Source organism: Ascaphus truei, chromosome 1 (genome assembly GCF_040206685.1).
Source record: "Ascaphus truei isolate aAscTru1 chromosome 1, aAscTru1.hap1, whole genome shotgun sequence".
NCBI lineage: Eukaryota > Metazoa > Chordata > Amphibia > Anura > Ascaphidae > Ascaphus > Ascaphus truei.
Window position 1 is genome coordinate 369,796,147 of NC_134483.1, and position 19,952 is coordinate 369,816,098.

The 19,952-nt window shown below is 45.0% G+C and overlaps 1 protein-coding gene across 1 annotated transcript in view; it reads right to left on the reverse strand.

Annotated features, from left to right (window-relative positions):
• Positions 1 to 15,924, reverse strand: part of KLKB1 (kallikrein B1) — an 86,263-nt gene extending 70,339 nt beyond the window's left edge. The window contains exons 1-4 of the mRNA XM_075610120.1: positions 15,842 to 15,924; positions 15,427 to 15,485; positions 1,008 to 1,167; positions 665 to 771 (exon numbers count right to left, since the gene is read on the reverse strand). Coding sequence (XP_075466235.1) covers positions 665 to 771; positions 1,008 to 1,167; positions 15,427 to 15,484 — 325 coding nt within the window. The 5' untranslated portion in view covers position 15,485; positions 15,842 to 15,924. The remainder of the gene's footprint in view (positions 1 to 664; positions 772 to 1,007; positions 1,168 to 15,426; positions 15,486 to 15,841) is intronic.
• Between the last annotated feature and the right edge of the window lie 4,028 nt (positions 15,925 to 19,952).

Here is a 19,952-nt window from a genome sequence, read left to right on the forward strand (position 1 = left end):
CTGTCCTGTCTATCCCCAACTAACACTGGTGGACACTCAGTATCCTGTCAGACTACACCGGTAACAAGATCTCCCTTAGGGTGGGGGAAAAGGGGTTACATTATATATTACCCTAGGGAACAAGAGTGTGGTGGAGGTTCTGTGGCCTCTATTAAGTATGCTGTAAAGCTATTTTACCCACGAGTATGAAGATTTCAATAGCAAAATAAATGCAGAGGACATAGCTCAAAGGCTCACGGGAACTGGCATAAATTGGGAATATTCCTTTTCGAGGTTTGAGATGCACAGAAGGGTATTTTCATAGATAGATTTACACTTACGGACTCGGATCTGGATATTTATTTTGTGTATAGGGAGTCTACTGAGAATCCTGTATAGGGATTTTTGTGTATAGGGAGTCTACTGTACATAGAATCCTTAGTAAAAGAAGGACCAATGAAAAAAAAGGGATTTTACAGTATCTTTCAGGGATCGTTTTTTCTTTGCACTAGTATTATCTCTGTTTGGCAGCTTTAAATGTTCACTTAAATAACATTCAACTCATGGACTGACTAGTGCTATGACTACACGCACAGGATCCAAAATTGTAGCTAAGCACTGTAAACATGAAAATAATTCCATGATTCTGGCAGAGACATAAGCAAAATACGATAAATATTCTCACCATTTATTTTATTGTTGCAGTGTTTCAAGGAATGACCAGAAGTTGATCCTGGTAAGGGCAATTTTGGCAATGTACCTGTTGCACTGTCCTTTAGAAAACAGGAAAACCTATTCAAATAAACAATAATATATGTATACAAATCTTATATATTTATTTAGTAAAAAAAAAAAATGGAAAAAAATTGGCTTGTTAATTAACGTTTAAACAAAACAGATTCTTTCTTACTGTCCATGCAAATGAATGGACATTAAGATGTCCACTGATGCAGCAAGGTGTCATAAGAAGCAGCATTATTAAGTCAATATCATCCATGTACAACGAAACATTACAATTATTTATTTACCTTTCATTTTGTACAGGCCAATTTGCTGGCAGATAAGAAAACATCAAACAGCGTGGGCTGAAAGTGCACACTAATTGACAATAGTCAACATCAGGTGCAAAAACTGAACCATGGTCCCCTCCTTGGAAGTATACATCTTGGTACAGCTCTGATATACAGTCTGAGAAAAGAAATGTCACTGTAAAACCTTCCTTCTTTTTACAGTTCTATGGGGTTTATTCCTTAAACTGCAATAGTGCCGATAAGGGGACTAACACAGGGAAACTCTGTTTGATTTAGGTGCAGTTTGGTAAAGTGCAGATGGATTCATTGTGGAGTTCTGACCAGAAGGAAAATGGTGCGCAATATTTATTGCTAGAATTTATTTCTACTGTATTAGTGTGTCTGTGAGCATGGAGAGAGAGGGTTAATTTATAATAATTATCTAGATGTTGGGAGTTCGTAGCAACATTACTTGACCCGTGTACACTTGACTATAGCTCATTCTGTGCTCACTGTCCTTAAACCCTGTATCCACACCTCTTTCCCATCCCTTTTAATAACCCATTCATATAAATACAGACATTTCTTGGGTAAAAATGGCCAGAGCCTTTTATTAATCATAAACCATAACCTCCTGGACCTGGTCAGCAAGTAGCTCCAACCAGTGAACCTAATTATACTCACCACCGCTACATGACCCAGTGACCACTCATGGTTCGAACCACCAACAGGTCCCTTAGGCCCACACACCTGGGGTCCTGACACTAGAGTACAACATCCTGTTGAGACCTCCACCCCCACCCCACCCCACCCCATCATTCCATAAAATTACCACCTGAGCAAAACTGCCGAGTCCACGCCCCTCTGGTTGTGATAAATGTAATACCACCACCTGCCACTTTAACCATACCCTCTTTTAACTCTTTTTTTTCATACATTTTGTTTTTCTTTTGTAAAACTATAACGTTACAATACAATCAAAACAAGTATAAGCATAATAATACACATAACCTAAACCAGGGCCACTAAACAGGGGTGAGAGCCAGAACAACTGTCCCACTGGCTGCGTGGGGCCTCGCCTGCTGGTGCGGGAAGTTGGGCTTGGCCATATGTCAGGCCTAGCTTCTACGTCTGGCTGCTAGGCCTCTGATTGTTGCTGTGCCCAGTTCTCCCCAGATGCTGCCGGCCTCTTTTCCCGTACTGGCCTGTCTCTCTCTCGCCGGAAGAAGAAACGAAGAAAACCGAGCACTACTTCCAAGCAGTTGAAAATTAGTCAAGCAGAGAGCGTACCCACGATGAAAAAAAATGGTCACATTTTATTGGATCATATAAAAAAAGCAGCATGTCTGGGCAAAAAGCCAACACCTACAGTGCCAGTGGGATCTCTACCAGCTAATTTCAATATTTGTGGCACCATGATGTTTTTCTGAAGGTGTATTCAATATTTACATCAATATGATACAAAAGGAGTACTCCATCAGAGAACTTTTCAATATTGTGAGCTAATCAAGCACTAAGGCCTAAGCCTTTAGAGCACCACACATTTCTTGCGATATCTCTCTCTCGCCGGGTGTGCATCTCCTATCGCTGTGCTTGGGAGGCTGGACCTGCTAAGCAGTTAAGCCGGTCTGGAGTGGCACCATAGGCATGAGAACCCCCACTCCAAGATTAATCTGTCTGTGTGTATTGTGTGTGTATTGTGTATGGTGGGGGGCATATTATTGTGTATTGTAAGGGGTATTAGTATGTGTTTTTTGTGGGTGGTATTGTGTGTATTTTGTGTAGGGATATTATTGTGTGCACTGTGGGGGGTATTATTGTGTGTATTTTAGGGGGCATTTTTGTGTGGGTAATTTGGTAGGATGTGTGTGTATTGTGGGGGTATTGTGTCTGTTGTGGGGTGTTATTATTGTTGTTTGTATTGTGGGGGTGTATTGTAGGGTGTATTATTGTGTGTTTATTGTGTGGAGTGGTTATTGTGGGTGAGTAATTAGTGAGTGTGTATTGTAGGGGTATTGTGGGTGAGTAACTAGTGAGTGTGTATTGTGGGGGTATTGTGGGTGGGTTAATTATTGGGGGGGGTTATGGTGTGTGTATTGTGGGGCAGTAATTATTGTGAGGGGGATTGTGTGGGTATTGTGGGGGAAATTAGTTGAATTGTGTATGTGTGTGGGGGAGGAAGTGTGTGTGTGTGTGTGTGTGTGTGTGTGTGTGTGTGTGTGTGTGTGTGTGTGTGTGTGTGTGTGTGTGTGTGTGTGTGTGTGTGTGTGTGTGTGTGTGTGTGTGTGTGTGTGTGTGTGTGTGTGTGTGTGTGTGTGTGTGTGGCAGGGGAAGAAGGGGGGTTGATGGAGCAGGAATGACTGAGAGGTGGATGATTGAGTGGCCAAGGGTCATGCTTCCCTTCCCCTAATAGGCTTGGATTTCTTGACCCCCTTACCCTTGATTATAGCCCATTCCAAGCTTATTTAAACACTATACCAAACCAAATAAAACACAAATGGCAATAGCCTTTTATTAAACATAAACCACAACCTCCTGGACCTGGTCAGCAAGTAGAATAAACCAGTAAACCTGATTAAGCTCACTGCCGCTCAGTGAGCCCTCATGTTTTGCATCACCAAAGGGTCCCTCTTATCAGTATCTCCTTAGACCCAAGAGAGCTTCCTGTTGGATCCCTCCTATTCCACTAAATTACCACCTCGGCAAATCTGACCAGTCCTTACCCCTCCAATATCAAGGCCATTTGACCCCTTAAATTTGAATGGCTGCTCCAAACAGCAGTTTAGCCCGCTTCAAAACATCCTACAAAAGAATCCCAACTACTCAGAACTTGAGAACGCCAAATCGTGGTGTTGGAATGTTACCATCAACCTGGCTACATCCCAATGTGACACGCATTCCTCTCTCTAGCTATTACATCTGGCCCTTATCATTAACCCCCATTCGTATGACCCGAATACTCGGGGCCACTCTCCCACTCGCTAGCTTGTCTAACAATCAAACCCACAGGACAACCCATCCACCCTCACTGGAGTTTTCGCCCTTCCGAGCAGCCCTCCTTAACACTCATCACCTTCTTAACGCAATGAACTATGTTGTGCCCTTGCCCTCTGCAACACAAGCACTCGTGCTTGAAGCGCCATGACGCCCCTCCATACCTTCTCCTTTTTTTAAAAGCCTAACCTATTCCCTGCCTAACGCATGGCCAACTGCCCTGCTACCAGCGCTTGACCAGGGAATAGACACTGCGGCATCATCTTAGACAACCACAATCCCATGCCCATCAAGTCCCACTTAACTACTACCTGTCACCACATCCTCCACTATCTTCTATGCTTTCCTAAACTTAGCAGACTGGGCACCAGCCCAGCTGCCACTGGTTCTTCCATACTGTTTGCTTCAACTGATCATTTGACCACACCAACGTCCCCACCATTCCTTCCTGCCATCAGGGGCCCAGCTCCTGCTATTCTGATCCCACTACTGGACATTCCTGGGGGGAGGGGGCAAGGGTCTAAACTCCATATTTTCTTTTTCCTTTTTAGGGGCACCTCAGGCCTACCTCATCCTTGTTCCTGCCTGTGCCTTCATCTCCCTTTAGCATCATATGGTTCCTGCCTATTGCTGTGGTGATCTCCATTCCCTACAAGCATTTACCTCCCTGGGGCATGCTAGGCCTGAATTCCTTTGGGTCCTGCAAGGGCAATAGCCCTGGGGTCCACTGGGGCCTCCCCTCCTTGGGGGCCTGCTGAGCACACTAACACAGGGGACTATAAGGGCTTCCCAATTTAGGAGCCTCCAAGGAATCTACAAACAGGGGTCTGCTGGAGCCCCCCTTCCTATATACCCCTTCCTATGTGCCTGCTGGGGTTTGCTCCCTCTCGGGGTCTACTGAGGTTTAACCCCTCTTTTAACTGTGCAGCTCACCCTTGCTCCATGTGGCTTCTCATTTGAAGTCCCGCTTGTAACAGGGGAGTAATCCCTGTTCAAGTAATGTGCCTTTGATCTAGCAGTGTGGTGGTTAACTGCTGGTAGTTAATTAATAAACACCACCTGCCTGATTTAGATTGCTTACAAAAGCCTGTCTGTTGAGACAGGAAGTGACTCCTTAGCTCACGTGTGAGCTAAACTTTGGAGACAGAGCAGAGGTTCTTGAGTCTCCCAGGAGAGACTGACCAAGAGAACACAGATCTCTGGAGCTGACCATGTCTTGAACTCTGCCAGAAGACACAGCAGACCTGCTTCCAAGGCAAAGGGGAAATTTCTATACCCGAATGCTGACAAACCCTGAAGAAAAGGTAGCAACCAGGGACAGAGAAGATTTTCCCTCCAAACTACAAGGAACAGATAAGACTTTTATTACAAACTTTTTATATCTGTTCATTTCATGCTATGTGTTTGGGGCTGGGAGACATGCTTAACTAAGGGAGTTGTGAATTGCATATTATTTCACTAGAACCATTCCCAAGTGAATAGAAGCTGTGTTTCCCCCTTGTTTGGATGGTTTCCTGATGTTAAGGAAAAGGCACAATAAAGCCTCGTTATAATTTCACCTTATAAAGTCTCCAATTGTGTACCTCTGTGAACGTCCGTCTACATATGATGTCCGAAGTGGGACGAGAGGTCGTCTTTGAAGTTAGAAAGGACCGGAGATATTTTTCTGTGAAATTATTTTAATGCTTTTTGCCTACAAACAGTCTGAGCAACTTAAAAAAAAAAAAAAACTCTCAGGCAGCAGAGACCAGAATTAAAGTGATACACACCACCACACCAATTGTTTTCAGAAGGTATGACACTAAGCAATTGACTGATAGTATGTTTAATCAGTATACAGTATAAGTACATTATGAAGTGAGTTTAGGTGTAAACACACTGCGCATGTGCAACAGCTGTTAACAATTGATTCTGCAATTAGGGTACTGCCAGGGTATAAAAAGGTTCAGACCTCACTGCCCCAGTAAAATTTGTCCCTGAGGAAGCTCCTTTGCTGGAGGGAAACGCGCGTTGGACGCGCAATGTTGTCAGTCTCCTACTTGGAGCTGTTTTAATGTAGTGTCAGCAGTCTCCTGGCTGTAACTTTGTTGATCCCATTAGTTAATTATTTATTCTTTATTTATAGTGAGTGTGCCTGCTTTCCTTGCACAGCACTGCTGTTTCTGGCAGGTTTATGCTGCAGTGTATGTATCATCATTATCACTGCACTTGCCAGCTTTATTACTCCAGCACTCCTACTTTAACATACTAAAGTCTCTATTATAGTGCGCAGTGCTGGTTGTTTAAACAAGGTAGCTGGACATTAAACACACTGGCCACTCACTTGTGTACATTTATATACCTGTATTTTTGGGTCTCATCGTTGCTCCAGAGGGGTTAACACCCTGACTTCTAGCAACCTGTGTCCTCTTATCCCACCATTATTAAGTGGTTCAATGGGATAGTATATAATTCAAATAGACGACACGGTTGCCTGATAATGTTGATTTAATATATTTTTAATCCACATTACACATTACTTTGGTAATATATGTTTTAAGTAAATTTATTAAAAGTTACATTTTACACTATTTTGGTGTGCATTTAAGTGAATTCTTTTAGGGGGCACATCCATTTTGTGTTTCCCTTCACTTTTTCTGATACACACCACTGCACTGAAACCCCAATCCCAAGAGGAGAGAGACTGCTGAAGCAGCTAAACCTTATTTGCCTATCACAAAGTGTAATATGGTCATTGAAATAGGGGTTTTGCCTTCCAGCCATAGTCAGGGTACAAGAAGTGAGTCAGCCCTTAAAAAGGGATAGGTGTTTGTTGTTTTCAAAAGTTTCGCTGAAGCAGTGAATTCCGATGGTGACCCACGAGCGGTACTGATTTTGCAAATAAAGGTTGCCACACCGCATAGGGCTATCAGCTGTGTATGGAGTATATGCAGAAAAATGTGAAAATTGATACAAGACTGTGCTGAAGCAGGGGAATTTTTAGCAAACAAATGCTGAGCGTAAAATTGCCCGAGAGGGGAAAAAGGGATTGCTGAACTGTGTAAAAGGTATTTCAAAGCCAATTGCTGAGTGTTGAGTCACCCTGCCGGGAATGAAAGAAATAGTCCACTGCAAAGAATGTTTTTTTTTCTGCAAGTAAAAAAGTCTGCCTATATATATCTTGGGAGCAAAACAGACACCCAAAGTGTGAAGTGTGAATGCCATAATACCCAAAGATGAGACTGAAAATGACTGAACTCAAGCAGAAAACCAAATTCTGTTGCTGAAGCGGAGGCAATGCACCTAGCAAGTAAATGGTGTAAAGCAAACAGAAGTTTTTACCTAGCAACCACACATTCAGCATACCTAATGAGAGATTAGACTTAGCAAGTAAATGGTGTAAAGCAAATAGACATTTTTACCTAGCAACTGCACATCTTGTATACCTGATAAGAGAAAATGCATGCACAGTACTGCTGATATTGTTAAAAAAATTACCCAAGAAAGAAAAGTCTACAGAGATGCCTGTGAGAGCAACGACCTCTACAAGCAAAATATGCCCACCTGTAGGACTACCACAATTGGGGGTTCTAGCAAATACAGTGGCAACAGCTGCAATAGCACCTCCTGAGGTCAGGAAGAAAATTACACCTGAAAGCCTAAAAATTGAGGACAAGATGTAGCGTTCCTGTAATGAACCCTACCCCACTGAAGAGTGGCCCTTCCAGTCCAATAAAGAGGAAGACATCTCTTATGGGGAACCCGAACCGAGTCACACCCACAAAACACCCCAAGAATGGTGGGGTGCCTGAACTCAGCACGAACAGAAAAGACCGCTCCCTTTGATGACGAATATGATCAGCAGGAGACAGAGCGGGAGCAGTGATCACCGAATATTTCCGTCAGCTATTACAGTTGCAAGAAAAGCCAGGTGGATCCAGTGACGCTGCTAAAATTTCAAATAAAGGAGACCCCAGTATTCCTGATGGGACGGAGTCATCCAAAACAAAATGGTGGAAAAAGAAAAAGAAAAGTGTTTCTTCACTTACCGTGGAAGGAACAGACACATCCGCAGATCCTGTGGAGGAAAAGGGAGACCGAGTTGCCCTGCAGCCTAGAGAAAATGGAGAATTTGTCCCGCGGATAACCGAATATCCAGAGGGCCCAAGGCAGAAATCGTGTACCCCAAAGAAGTGTCTGTCCGGTGCCAACAGTGAGGAACCCTCAACCAGTCATCCCAGGGAAGCGGAGCCGGAACCAGTGAGTGACGATCGCTTGACCAGCCCTGAAGACGTCCTGAAAATTGTCAGGCGTGACTGTGATCTACTTCGAGAACAATTGAAACTTGAGAGAGCAGATAATGCTGAGTTACAGATGACTGTGCTCGCAATGTACTCTGAATCTGGGACAGAATTGGACGATCTCAAGACTGAGCTAGATACTGCAAATGCTACTATTTCCGCCATGGATGAAAAGCAGAGCCAATCTGATACAATGGTGGCTACGCTAAAGCGGAAGTATGAGGAGGCACTGAAGCAGATGACAGTCTTCCAGCAAAAGGTTCATACTCTTCGCATAGAGCTGAATGCCTCACATCATGAGACCAACAGCTGCCGCACAGACCTGGAAGTTTCCAGAAAGGAACTACACCGTCTCACTGAGGAGCTGGACATTTCTAAAGAAACGATTGTCAATCTTAATACAAATCTCCAAGTCTCCCAGAAGGAGCTTCAGACCCTCAACCTAGAGAAGGATGTCTCACGCCAGGAGACTGTCAGTCTCAAAGCAGATGTGCGTAAATGGAAGGAGGACTGCAAAGAGGCCCTGAATAGTACAGAGACTGAAAAAGGAGAACATTTAAGATTACAAAGAAAAAACGTAAAACTCAAAGAAGAAAATTTTAATTTGACAAATGACGTCAAGGAAAAAAATGAAAAGCTGCACGAGCTTAAAGAAATAAATAGACTTTTGGAAGGTGAGAAGTTTGAAGCAGAGCACCGACTGCAGAACCAACTGCAAGGTCTGCGTACGCACCTCGAGAAGGCAGAGGAGAAGCAGCGAACTCTGCAGGATGACAATCTGCAGGCTATTAAAGAAATTCAAGTGCTGCAGGAACGTCTGATGACCCAGTGTGTCCCCGCAAAGCAGCATGAGAAACTGAAGGCTACCCTGAGCATCACCAAAGCAACGCTAAAAGCCAAGCTTAGAACCCAGGTGACGCGGCACAAAAGGGAGCACAAGAAGGTCCAGAAACTGAAACAAGTAACTGGGGCCCAAGCAAAGAAGTTCAAATGTGCTTCACAATGCAATAAAAATGTGGAAGCAAGCTCAGAGAAAGCAAAGCATGCAGATAAATTCCATGAGAAGAGACTTGCAAGACGCACTCAAAAAACAGGGATCTCTCGCAGATGAGATTACAGTCCTACAAGGACAAGTATTGACCCAGACTAAGCGTCAGTATCCCACAGCCTCAAAAACCCCATGAAGACAAGGGTACAGTGAGAGCTGGGAATGCCGCTCATCTGAAAGACAAGGTTGCAAAATTGGAAACCCCTAAACAAGCACTAGCAAAACCTTCAGCCACCCAGCAGGCAACAAAAGAAGGTGCACATGCTGAATTAAAACCAGAAGAATCCTTAGCTGATGAAGCTGAAAAGATGGGGCAGTCTCTGGAAGTGGGGGTGGAATTGCAACTTAATCTCAAAGAGGCTGAACTAGCAACCCCATTGAGTGGGAAAAGGGCAGAGAGACAGCTTCAAGAGCGGAAAACTCAAAGGGCTGTTTTTAAATGCTCTGCAACTGCTGCCATACAGTCTGCCTACAATAAGATGAGCACCCGACACGAGAGAAATCTCATGACCGCGCACGTAGAAAAAAGACTATACTTGGAAAAAGTCCTCCTCGAGCGACTGAGGGGTGCTGATCTCAAGCACCTTCAGGAGGAGACACGAATAAACTGGAGAAAGGGCTCCAATCCCAGCAGGACTGAGGGTTCTCTTCCTCCATCCACTCTCATTCTAGTCACAGAGATATCTGAATGAGAGTGGAAGGATGGGCTTTGGCCGTGACAAGCCCGAGCTTCCCACAAACAGGGGAGGTATGTAACAGGGGAGTAATCCCTGTTCAAGTAATGTGCCTTTAATCTAGCAGTGTGGTGGTTAACTGCTGGTAGTCAATTAATAAACACCACCTGCCTGATTTAGATTGCTTACAAAAGCCTCTCTGTTGAGACAGGAAGTGACTCCTTAGCTCACGTGTGAGCTGAACTTTGGAGACAGAGCAGAGGTTCTTGAGTATCCCAGGAGAGACTGACCAAGAGAACACAGATCTCTGGAGCTGACCATGTCTTGAGCTCTGCCAGAAGACACAGCAGACCTGCTTCCAAGACACAGGGGAAATTTCTAAACCTGAATGCTGTCAAACTCTGAAGAAAAGGTAGCAACCAGGGACAGAGAAGATTTTCCCTCCAAACTACAAGGAACAGATAAGACTTTTATTACAAGACTTTTTATATCTGTTCATTTCATGCTATGTGTTTGGGGCTGGGAGACATGCTTAACTAAGGGAGCTGTGAATTGCATATTATTTCAGTAGAACCATTCCCAAGTGAATAGAAGCTGTGTTTCCCCCTTGTTTGGATGGTTTCCTGATGTTAAGGGAAAGGCACAATAAAGCCTCGTTATAATTTCACCTTATAAAGTCTCCAATTGTGTACCTCTGTGTACGTCCGTCTACACCGCTGTTCGCAGGCCTGGGGCTGCCACATGGCTGATTGCTTCTGGGAGAAGGGACCTCCGCTTGGCATGAAGCTCCTCTCATTGATGTGCTACATTGCCACTCACTCCGGCCTTTACCCTTGCATGCTCCACCAGTATAGATTCAGAGCTGGGGATGATTCTACTCTGCTGCCATGCCAGCTGCACTCGTAGGCTGGGGCTACCGCTGATGCTAAGCACTTTTGGGATGGGAGATCTCCACCAGGTCCAAGGCTCTTCCCCCTCTGCCTGCTTTGGGACCTCCGCGGCTCCTCTACAATGCCAGTGAACCCTTCTCTTGACCGATACCCTAGCATCCAATGGAGATGTAGAACTGGGAAGGGCTCTCATCTGCTCTTACTCCCTTACTCATTGGAGCTCGTCCTCAAGCCAGATGCTGCTTCTGAAGAGAGGTGCCAGACAGCCCCCGCATGCCCCTCTCCTGCTAGCTGTGTCCCGCTAATCCTGCAGCAGGAGTACAGGGCTGAAATCTGTTGAGGAGGTGATTCAGGGTGAGAGTGATCACTCATGAGGCAGCATTCCCTTAAGTAACCTCTCCCCCCCTCATCCTCCTCCCCCACAATGCATCACTCCATGCTTCATCAGGCAAAGGGTCATGCTTCCCTGCCCATAATAGGGATTTATTTACTGCCTAATCTGTGAGAGGTTGCAATAGGCATGGGTGTGTGAGATCATTGCTTTCCTGACACACCTGGTTGGTATGTAGCTGTGAAAAAGCAGAGATTTGAACAAACACTTGAGCGTGTGAGCACTGTTTGGATAGAGCTATCTAAATCACCTGTAGATAGATTTAGAGAACAAATTTGTTAGTTGGCACGTGTTACTCCATAGTTGCATATTTATTGAATTCTTATTGCAGAGTTTGGAAGTAGGTAAATTAGCCGGATTGAGAGTATGAATTAATGCAAAAATAATGTCATATGTGCACTTGGAGCGCCCGTTCCAGGGAGCAAACCTCTACAGGAAATGGGGACAGGTTGTCTCTTTGGAGTCTCAGATTCTGTATCTGAATAGGCAATTTGCAACATTGAGGGACATTGGCAAGCTTGTATGGAGATGTGACGCTATGACAAAGGACAAAGGCCTACCTGATGGTAGCCATCTCAGTAACAGTTAGAAGGGGAAGAGAAGAGGCAGGTCAGTTTTGAGCTAACCCATCCCAATAGATTTGCCAAAATGATTGAAGATATTGGAGGGGTCAGGGCAGGAATGGCAATACTGGGATAGACTGATTTTTCTAGCATCCAGGGCAATAGACCCTCCAGCACACAAAAGGGATTAGGATACTCAGAGAATACAGTAAGCATCTTGTGTTGGTAGGGGACTCAATTGTTAGGAGAGTAGATAGGGTAATCTGTTGCCGTGACAGCATGCACAGAGCAGTTTGTTGTCTCTCGTGTGCTTGGATTCGACATACTGTATTGTGGATCGGATACACAGATTGTTTGGAAGGTCTGGGATTGGCCCAGGTTTCAAGGTACATGTTGGCATCAATGGCAAGGTTAAAGTAAGATTGAGGGTGCTAAAAAATTATTTTAGGTATCCAGGCCTCCAGCTTAAGGCAAGGACTGTCACTGGGGACCAGGCAGTGTTACACCTTTTTACCAGGATCATTCGTTGAGTAAAACAAGGTAATGAAATAAATTGTAATGTATTCGCATAAATTCGCATACACACAATGAAACACAAAATACAGACGAAAACGCACTTACTGGGGGTCTAAAACTAGACACTCCTAGATACAGGAAACTCTAAATAGGAGTTTTACTCTGACCCGGAATCTCCTGGTTTCAAAACCGGCGTGAAGTTTCACACGTCATCGCTCCCATCTTTTCTGAGAAAATTGACTCTTTTCACCGTGAGCTACCATCGATCCTCTGGAACCGAAATCGGCATCAAATCCCAGCTGCGAGTGCTACGTTCGACTTTGAGAACTTGGGCGCTAAAAACGGGATTTAGAATCTAGCAGGCACGCTTTTCTGGCTTGAAATCGAAGCCGGTTTCTCTGCTATTTGCGTAAGAGCATCTTTGAAAAGCCCGTTCGCACTTCTACCACTAGAAATTTCAAATCTGATTGGCTCAGACGTTTCTTATAGTATTCTGAGTCTCATTCATGAAACTCCGCAGCCAACCATTGCGTTGGAACTTTCTCAGTAGCCAATCAGAGCAAGCCGTTCTGAAAAGCTGGGTCAGCAGGAAATCTGAAATTGCCAAGTGACATGCGCAAGTTTGCCACCTCTGTCCCTGGCTATCTCATGCCACCCGCTGGGTCAGGCTCCACTAGGTCTGGCAGAACAAATGGCAGCCCGGACGACTGCCATTATCCCCCGGACCTGGGTATTTGAGCCCTTCCCTGCTACCCAAATAGCTTTCACACCTCCTGCATCCTCCGGCTACTTTGAATTCTGATGTCCAGCAGACTTACTGGCACTTCTCGGTGGCCCTGACAGTCTGTGTGGGCATCGGTTTCCAAAAGTTCCAGCATGTTACAGGTACACAACAGTACATTTCAATTTATTAATAAAATAAACTTTTATACATCCCTAAGCCCGGGGTATGAGGAATAGAATAGAAAAATGTACTTTTATTTCTATCAGCCTTTATTCCCCACACACTATCTATTGGACTTAGACTGGACACTGAGAGTCACCTCACAACCTTATCTACGGTTGGAGCACCCATGAACCCAATACAGGTTCTGGGCTACCTGGGCATTAACTGGGGTATCCCCCTTAATCTAGGAACCCCTTCAGTTACATGGACTTTTTTCATCCCTTTGCCCCATTTACCTTTCTGGGATATGCTGAAGCAGGGAGCCCTAGCGGTGAGTCGCGCAAGCGTTTGTGCAAACACCTGCATACAATAGTATATTCAGGTACTGTAAATCAGTGTGAATCCTACCGGGCTGTAGTTGTCTGTAAGAGACATGCCCCTCTAACAGGTGATCGCTGGGCTTTTATTTTATTTTAATAATACAGTATTGAAGCAGGGGGCTCCGGAGCTGAACCGAATTAATTTCAGTTCCAGGGACCCGCTGCTTCCCGAGTTACAGGCTCCATGAAGGTCCTTGTGACACACATGTGCGTGTGCCCAGATAATCCTCCTGTCTCCTTTCTTTTCCCCCTTTTCTTAATATTAAAAAAGTCCACAAATAATTCTAATAATTCGCATTGACAACAAGTTCCATACAGTAAATTGTATTAGAAAGGTAAACAGAAATATTTTTATTAGCTTGCCCTGCCAGAAGCACTACAATAAAGGTGCAAAAAAAAAAAAGGTTTTAGAATGATCATGGACAAAATCCTTTTGCGTATAATAAATATACTAATCATTGTTTTCCTTGTCTGTCTCACATTCTATTTGCTTGTGTAGTCCCGCTCCCCACTCACATCCGTGGTGCTTGGGGGGAGGTTGCAGGGCAGTTGGGTGCGGCCGGAACTCCAGGGCGGACCGGCGGTACAGGCGGCAGCCATCTTGATCTTCGAGCATGGGCGATGGCAGATATGCGCATGCGCAGTGCACAGAATTGCGCCGGCCATTTGCCACGCTCCGCACGGGACTACGAGTCCTAGCAGCCCCAGGGGCTGTACACCACGTGGGGCCCGACAGCCAACAGGACCCTGGTATTCCCGGCAGGCAGATAGATACATTTGGTGTGCTGAGGACCACCCACTTCAATCGAGAACAGGACGGCAAGGGGTGAGGTAAGGTTCAGGGAGAAGTGCTCTGTTGGACTAGGCCAGATATCCCCTTAGGTCCCAGCTAGCTTGTGGTGCTGTAGGAAAGGCCCCCAGATAGGGACACTACATTAGTGCACATTAGTGTCAGGTTAGTGCACCGGTGATGGACGCTATGCATTGAGCTGTGGCCTGCAGTCTGGGAGAAGACCACAGGCATTCTAATAGACATTTAAAGACACACCCACCAGCTGGAGCTCCCTCCAACGGTTTAACGGATCTACCATCTAAGTCGGCCTGGTCTGGCCTAAGACCAGGAAGGTACTCTACATGCACCAACGGCCATACACAGTGGGTAGCGCTACTCCACACACTCTTTGGGTGGGCCTTGCTCAGTGGACAATGGGTGGTTAGGTGCCCAGGGCACCTCAGTACTTTGGGGGTTCCACCGGAGTGGTGTTATGGTGTGGGCATTGCATTTTGGGCCTTGCATGACATTGTGTTATTTTGCATGTGTACTGCTATATATTAGTGTGGTTTGTGTTCAGTAAATACTCTTGTTATATACACTGTGTGTGTAATTACTGACTGTATTGGTTCCTGTGAGGGGTTATCCTGCTGCACTAGGATCCCTCTCATGTGGAGGCGCTGTAACCAGAGGAACGAGACCACCCCAGTCTCCCAGCAGCGGAGGCCTAGGCCTCCTGTACACCATACAGGTAATCATCAGCACGCATAGTTCCCTTAGACACGGGGAAAGGGGGCTACACTTGCATACTGTAAGACTAGACATAACAAAAAACACAGTTACACAGTATGATAAGAAGCAGGACAGGTAATCAATATGTTCATTACTGTGAAATTCATTAAAGAACAATGGCAAGACAACTGTTTAATAAACCTGTCATGACATCTTCATATATTTTATCTTAAGCTTTATCTTGAATTGAAGTACAAACGTTACCATTCATATACAGCAAGCAACTGTTTTGAAAAATAAAATGTACTTACCGCCATATGCTGAAGTAAATAAGATGAAACAGCAAACCACACTATAATAACAGTCCATCCTACAGGGTAAAATGGTTTGAAAAGTATAGGACTGATTATATATACATTTCTATTTCTTCTAGAAATAATGTACATACTGTACATATTTACACACTATAAACAATGGAATCGATAATGCACTAATATAAATTAAGAACCCAATCTAAACTCTAATTGATAAAAGCAGAGTAAAGAGATAAGTTATAACTTTAGTTTGTATTACTAAAAAGAAAGACATCTGTACAGTATATACAATGTTTTGCCACAAATGGCCACCATATTATTTAAAAAAAACAAAAAAACAGTCCAAATGTCATAAATATCTAATTTCAATAAATGTCTTACAATGCTCCATAGGGAGACAAAATGCTATTACCTGTATAAACGGCACTTGTTTTTCTCCTGCCTTTCTTTGAGTCCAGAGTTTTAGCTTTCATCAAAAAAGATGTTGTGTTTACACTGTGTTACGTAAATCTGTGGGAGTAATCTTTATCTGACTGCAAGTTAAGTTCAATATTTGCTGTGCAAAAAGCTGTTGAATCAGCAAAGCTGCCACAAGAGCATTTTGAAACTGCTGCATCCTTAGCTATACCATGTATTAAAGTGGCACAATACAGTAAGTGCAGAGTATTGTATTAGAAAGTCACAAAGGCGACTATTCTTTCACAAACTGTCAAACACGTATTTGTCTTTTTTTTTTTAATACCTATATTTTTTTCAATGATTTCTTTAGGTTTGGGGGTTGCAAGAAACCTATGAATAGAACATAATATAAGAAGGTTTTTAGTGCATACTGTAGAATGTATAGTTGGAAATAATATACCTGTAGAAATATGTGATGTTGATGTGATTTGTAAGCAAAAGTCAAAGTGGCTTTAAAAACTAGTGGTAATTTATATGGTTAAAATAAAATGACATAAATATTTGCAAAGCTAGTGATCTGTATTTCAGAATACTGTAGTTATGCATTTTAATATCTATTCTGTATAAAATATGGAGAACACTAAAGATACTCGGCCCCCTAGTATTACAGTATATTGTATTATATTGTTCTTTGAACGAAGCACTGTAACATTACAAGACAATAGTTTGAAACCTCTTTTTGACAAGCAGGTGACGTTTTGTAGCTTCTTGTGCAGAATCTTAAGGCTTGTAATATATAGTGTGTGCGGCCGTGCGTGCCAGTGCGAACGCGCGTGCACGTGCTGCAGGGTTTTTGTGTATTCTGTGAGGTGTGTGCTGAGAATGTACTGTGTGTTTATGTGTGTGTGTATGTATGTATGTGTGTGTGTGTGTATGTGTGTGCATGTGCGTAATTTATTTATTAAAAAAAAACACATTGGTAAAAATTAAATATTTATTAACATTGTGCAGACACGTGCAGACACACACACACACACACGCACACGCACACACACACACACACACACACACATACACGCATACATATATACACACTGTATCATTGTATTCCCCATCTTCCCCGCTGTCGGCCAGATGCACGCTCACTGCCATGCGCGCGCGGCCCTTGTATAGAAGGGCTGACTAACCTCAGGCAATTATATGTGCCGCGCGCGCACGGCGTAGTTCTTTGCAATTTATGGCAAATTATGCAACAAGTAGACATGTTCAAACTTCTTATCTTAAACCTTCAGAATGATTTGTACAATGTGCTGCTACTCCTTTTCTATAACTAGACACTAGCATATAAGTCATCTAACTTAAAACATGCGACATAAGCAGAACTTAATAGAAAAAAATTCATTTTTTTTAGCATAAATCTTCTAACGAATAAAGATTTTTTTTAAAGCAGCATTGTATTAAACCAGGGGTGGGGAACGTCCGGCCCGCGGGCCGTATATGGTCCGCCAACTGTTTTGGTCCGGCCCCCGTGAGTCAGGGGGCCGTTTGCGCGCTCGCAAGAAAGGAGGGGGAAAAAAATAAACTTCCCCTTTCCTGATTGGCTGCCTCGTGTTGGCATACTGCCAAGAGTTTTTTGTTTTTTTTGCCAAGACCCCCCCCCCCCCCTACGGAGCACGTCCACAGAAGAGCAAGTCTGCAGAGGAAGAAACTTGAATCTTGAAAATGTAATCTCCACACCGGGCAGCAGTTGCGGAGGTGGGCACCTGCACCGATCCCCTCCTGCTCCGATCCCCCCCCTCCCCACGTCCATGGACCTCCTCCGATCCCCTCCTGCTCAGAATCCCCCCCCCCCCGCGCACTTACATGGTCCTCCTCCGATTCCCCCCCCCCACCCGTGCACTTACATGATCCTCCTCCACACACCACACAGGGCAGCAGTTGTGGAGGAGGGCACATGCTCCGATCCCCCCCCTCGCACTTACACGGTCCTCCTCCGATCCCCCCCGCTCAGAATCCCCCCCTGCTCAGAATCCCCCCCTGCTCAGAATCCCCCACTGCTCAGAATCCCCCCCCGCGCACTTACACGATCCTCCTCCGATCCCCCCCTGCTCAGAATCCCCCCCGCGCACTTACACGGTCCTCCTACGATCCTCCCTGCTCTGATTTCCCCGCCCCCCCCGCTCTGATTCCCCCCCATGCGCACGTCCACGGACCCCGCCCCGCGCACTTACACGGTCCTCCTCCACACACAGGCTGCGTCCTCGCTAGCGCTGAGCGTGAGGCGCTTGGCGAGGTGACGCATATATATATATCAGCATCATATATGCGAGCTCACGCGCTTAAACAAATTTTAGACGGAAGGGACGCTGCAGGGGAAGCTAGAAGTTTAAAAAAAAATTGTTTACTTAAGCGCCGGTGAGCGTGTGTGCCCGCCGCATACGCGCGCATCGCGTGAGCGGGGACTTGCATATATATATATATATACAGTGTTCGACAAACCTATACATTTGCTCGCCCCGGGCAGGTGGTTTTAACCCCCGGGCGAGTAAATATTGGCCCAAGCAGCACACGTTTGGTACTAGGTGGCGAGTAGATTTTTTTGTGTGGCGAGTAGATTTTTTGGTGATTTGTCAACCACTGTATATATATATATATATATATATATATATATAAGTCCCCGCTCACGCAATGCGCGCGTATGCGGCGGGCACACACGCTCACCGGCGCTTAAGTAAACAATTTTTTAAAAACTTTCTAGCTTCCCCTGCAGCGTCCCCCCCCGTCTAAAATTTGTTTAAGCGCCGATGAGCGTGTGTGCCCGCGCCTACGCATCACGTGAGCTCACATATATGATGCTGATATATATATATGCAAGTCACCTCGCCAAGCGCCGCCCGCTCAGCGCTAGCGGGGACACAGCCTAATCCCAGCATCATTGGTTTCCATGACTTCAATACAAGTTGTATGATTAACTTTTGCAGCCCCCCCCCCCAATGATCTTTGCCCCATAAAATGACTGTGTGATCTCATGCATCTCAAGTTGTCACTTCTTGCAGCTGATTGTCATTCTTGATTGTGTGTGTGTGATTGTGTGTGTCTGATTGTGTGTGGGTGATTGTGTGTGTGTGATTTAGTGTGTGATTTAGTGTGTGTGGGTGATTTAGTGTGTGTGGGTGATTTAGTGTGTGTGGGTGATTTAGTGTGTGTGGGTGGGTAATTTAGTGTGTGTGTGTGGGTGATTGTGTGTGGGTGATTGTGGGTGAGTGTGTGTGTTGGTGATTGTAGGTGAGTGTATGTGTGGGTGATTTTGTGGGTGTGTGAGTGTGTGTGTGTGTGTGAGTGTGTGTGTGTGTGTGTGTGTGTGTGTGTGTGTGTGTGTGTGTGTGTGTGTGTGTGTGTGTGTGTGTGTGTGTGTGTGTGTGTGTGTGTGTGTGTGTGTGTGTGTGTGTGTGTGTGTGTGTGTGTGTGTGTGTGTGAGTTAGTGTGTGTGGGAGATTTAGTGTGTGTGGGTGGGTGATTTAGTGTGTGTGGGTGGGTGATTTAGTGTGTGTGGGTGGGTGATTTAGTGTGTGTGGGTGATTGTAGGTGAGTGTATGTGTGGGTGTGTGGGTGTGTAAGTGTGTGTGTAGGTGAGTGTGTGTGTGAGTGTGAGTGTGAGTGTATGTGTGTGTGCGTGTGCATGTGCGTGTGTGTGTGTGTGTGTATGTGATTTAGTGTGTATGGGTGATTTAGTGTGTGTGTGGGTGATTTAGTGTGTGGGTGATTTAGTGTGTGTGGGTCAGTGTGTGTGTGTGGTGAGTGTGTGTGGGTGATTTTGTGTGTGTGTGGGTGATTTTGTGTGTGGGGGGTGATTGTGTGTGTGTGTGTGCATGCGTGTGTGTGTGTGTGTGTGTGTGTGTGTGTGTGTGTGTGTGTGTGTGTGTGTGTGTGTGTGTGTGTGTGTGTGTGTGTGTGTGTGTGTGTGTGTGTGTGTGTGTGTGTGTGTGTGTGTGTGTGTGTGTGTGATTGTGTGTGTGTGGGTGAGTGATTGTGGGTGAGTGTGTTTGTGGGTGAGTGTGTGGGTGTGTGTGGGTGACTTTGTGGGTGAGTGTGTGGGTGAGTGTGTGGGTGACTTTGTGGGTGAG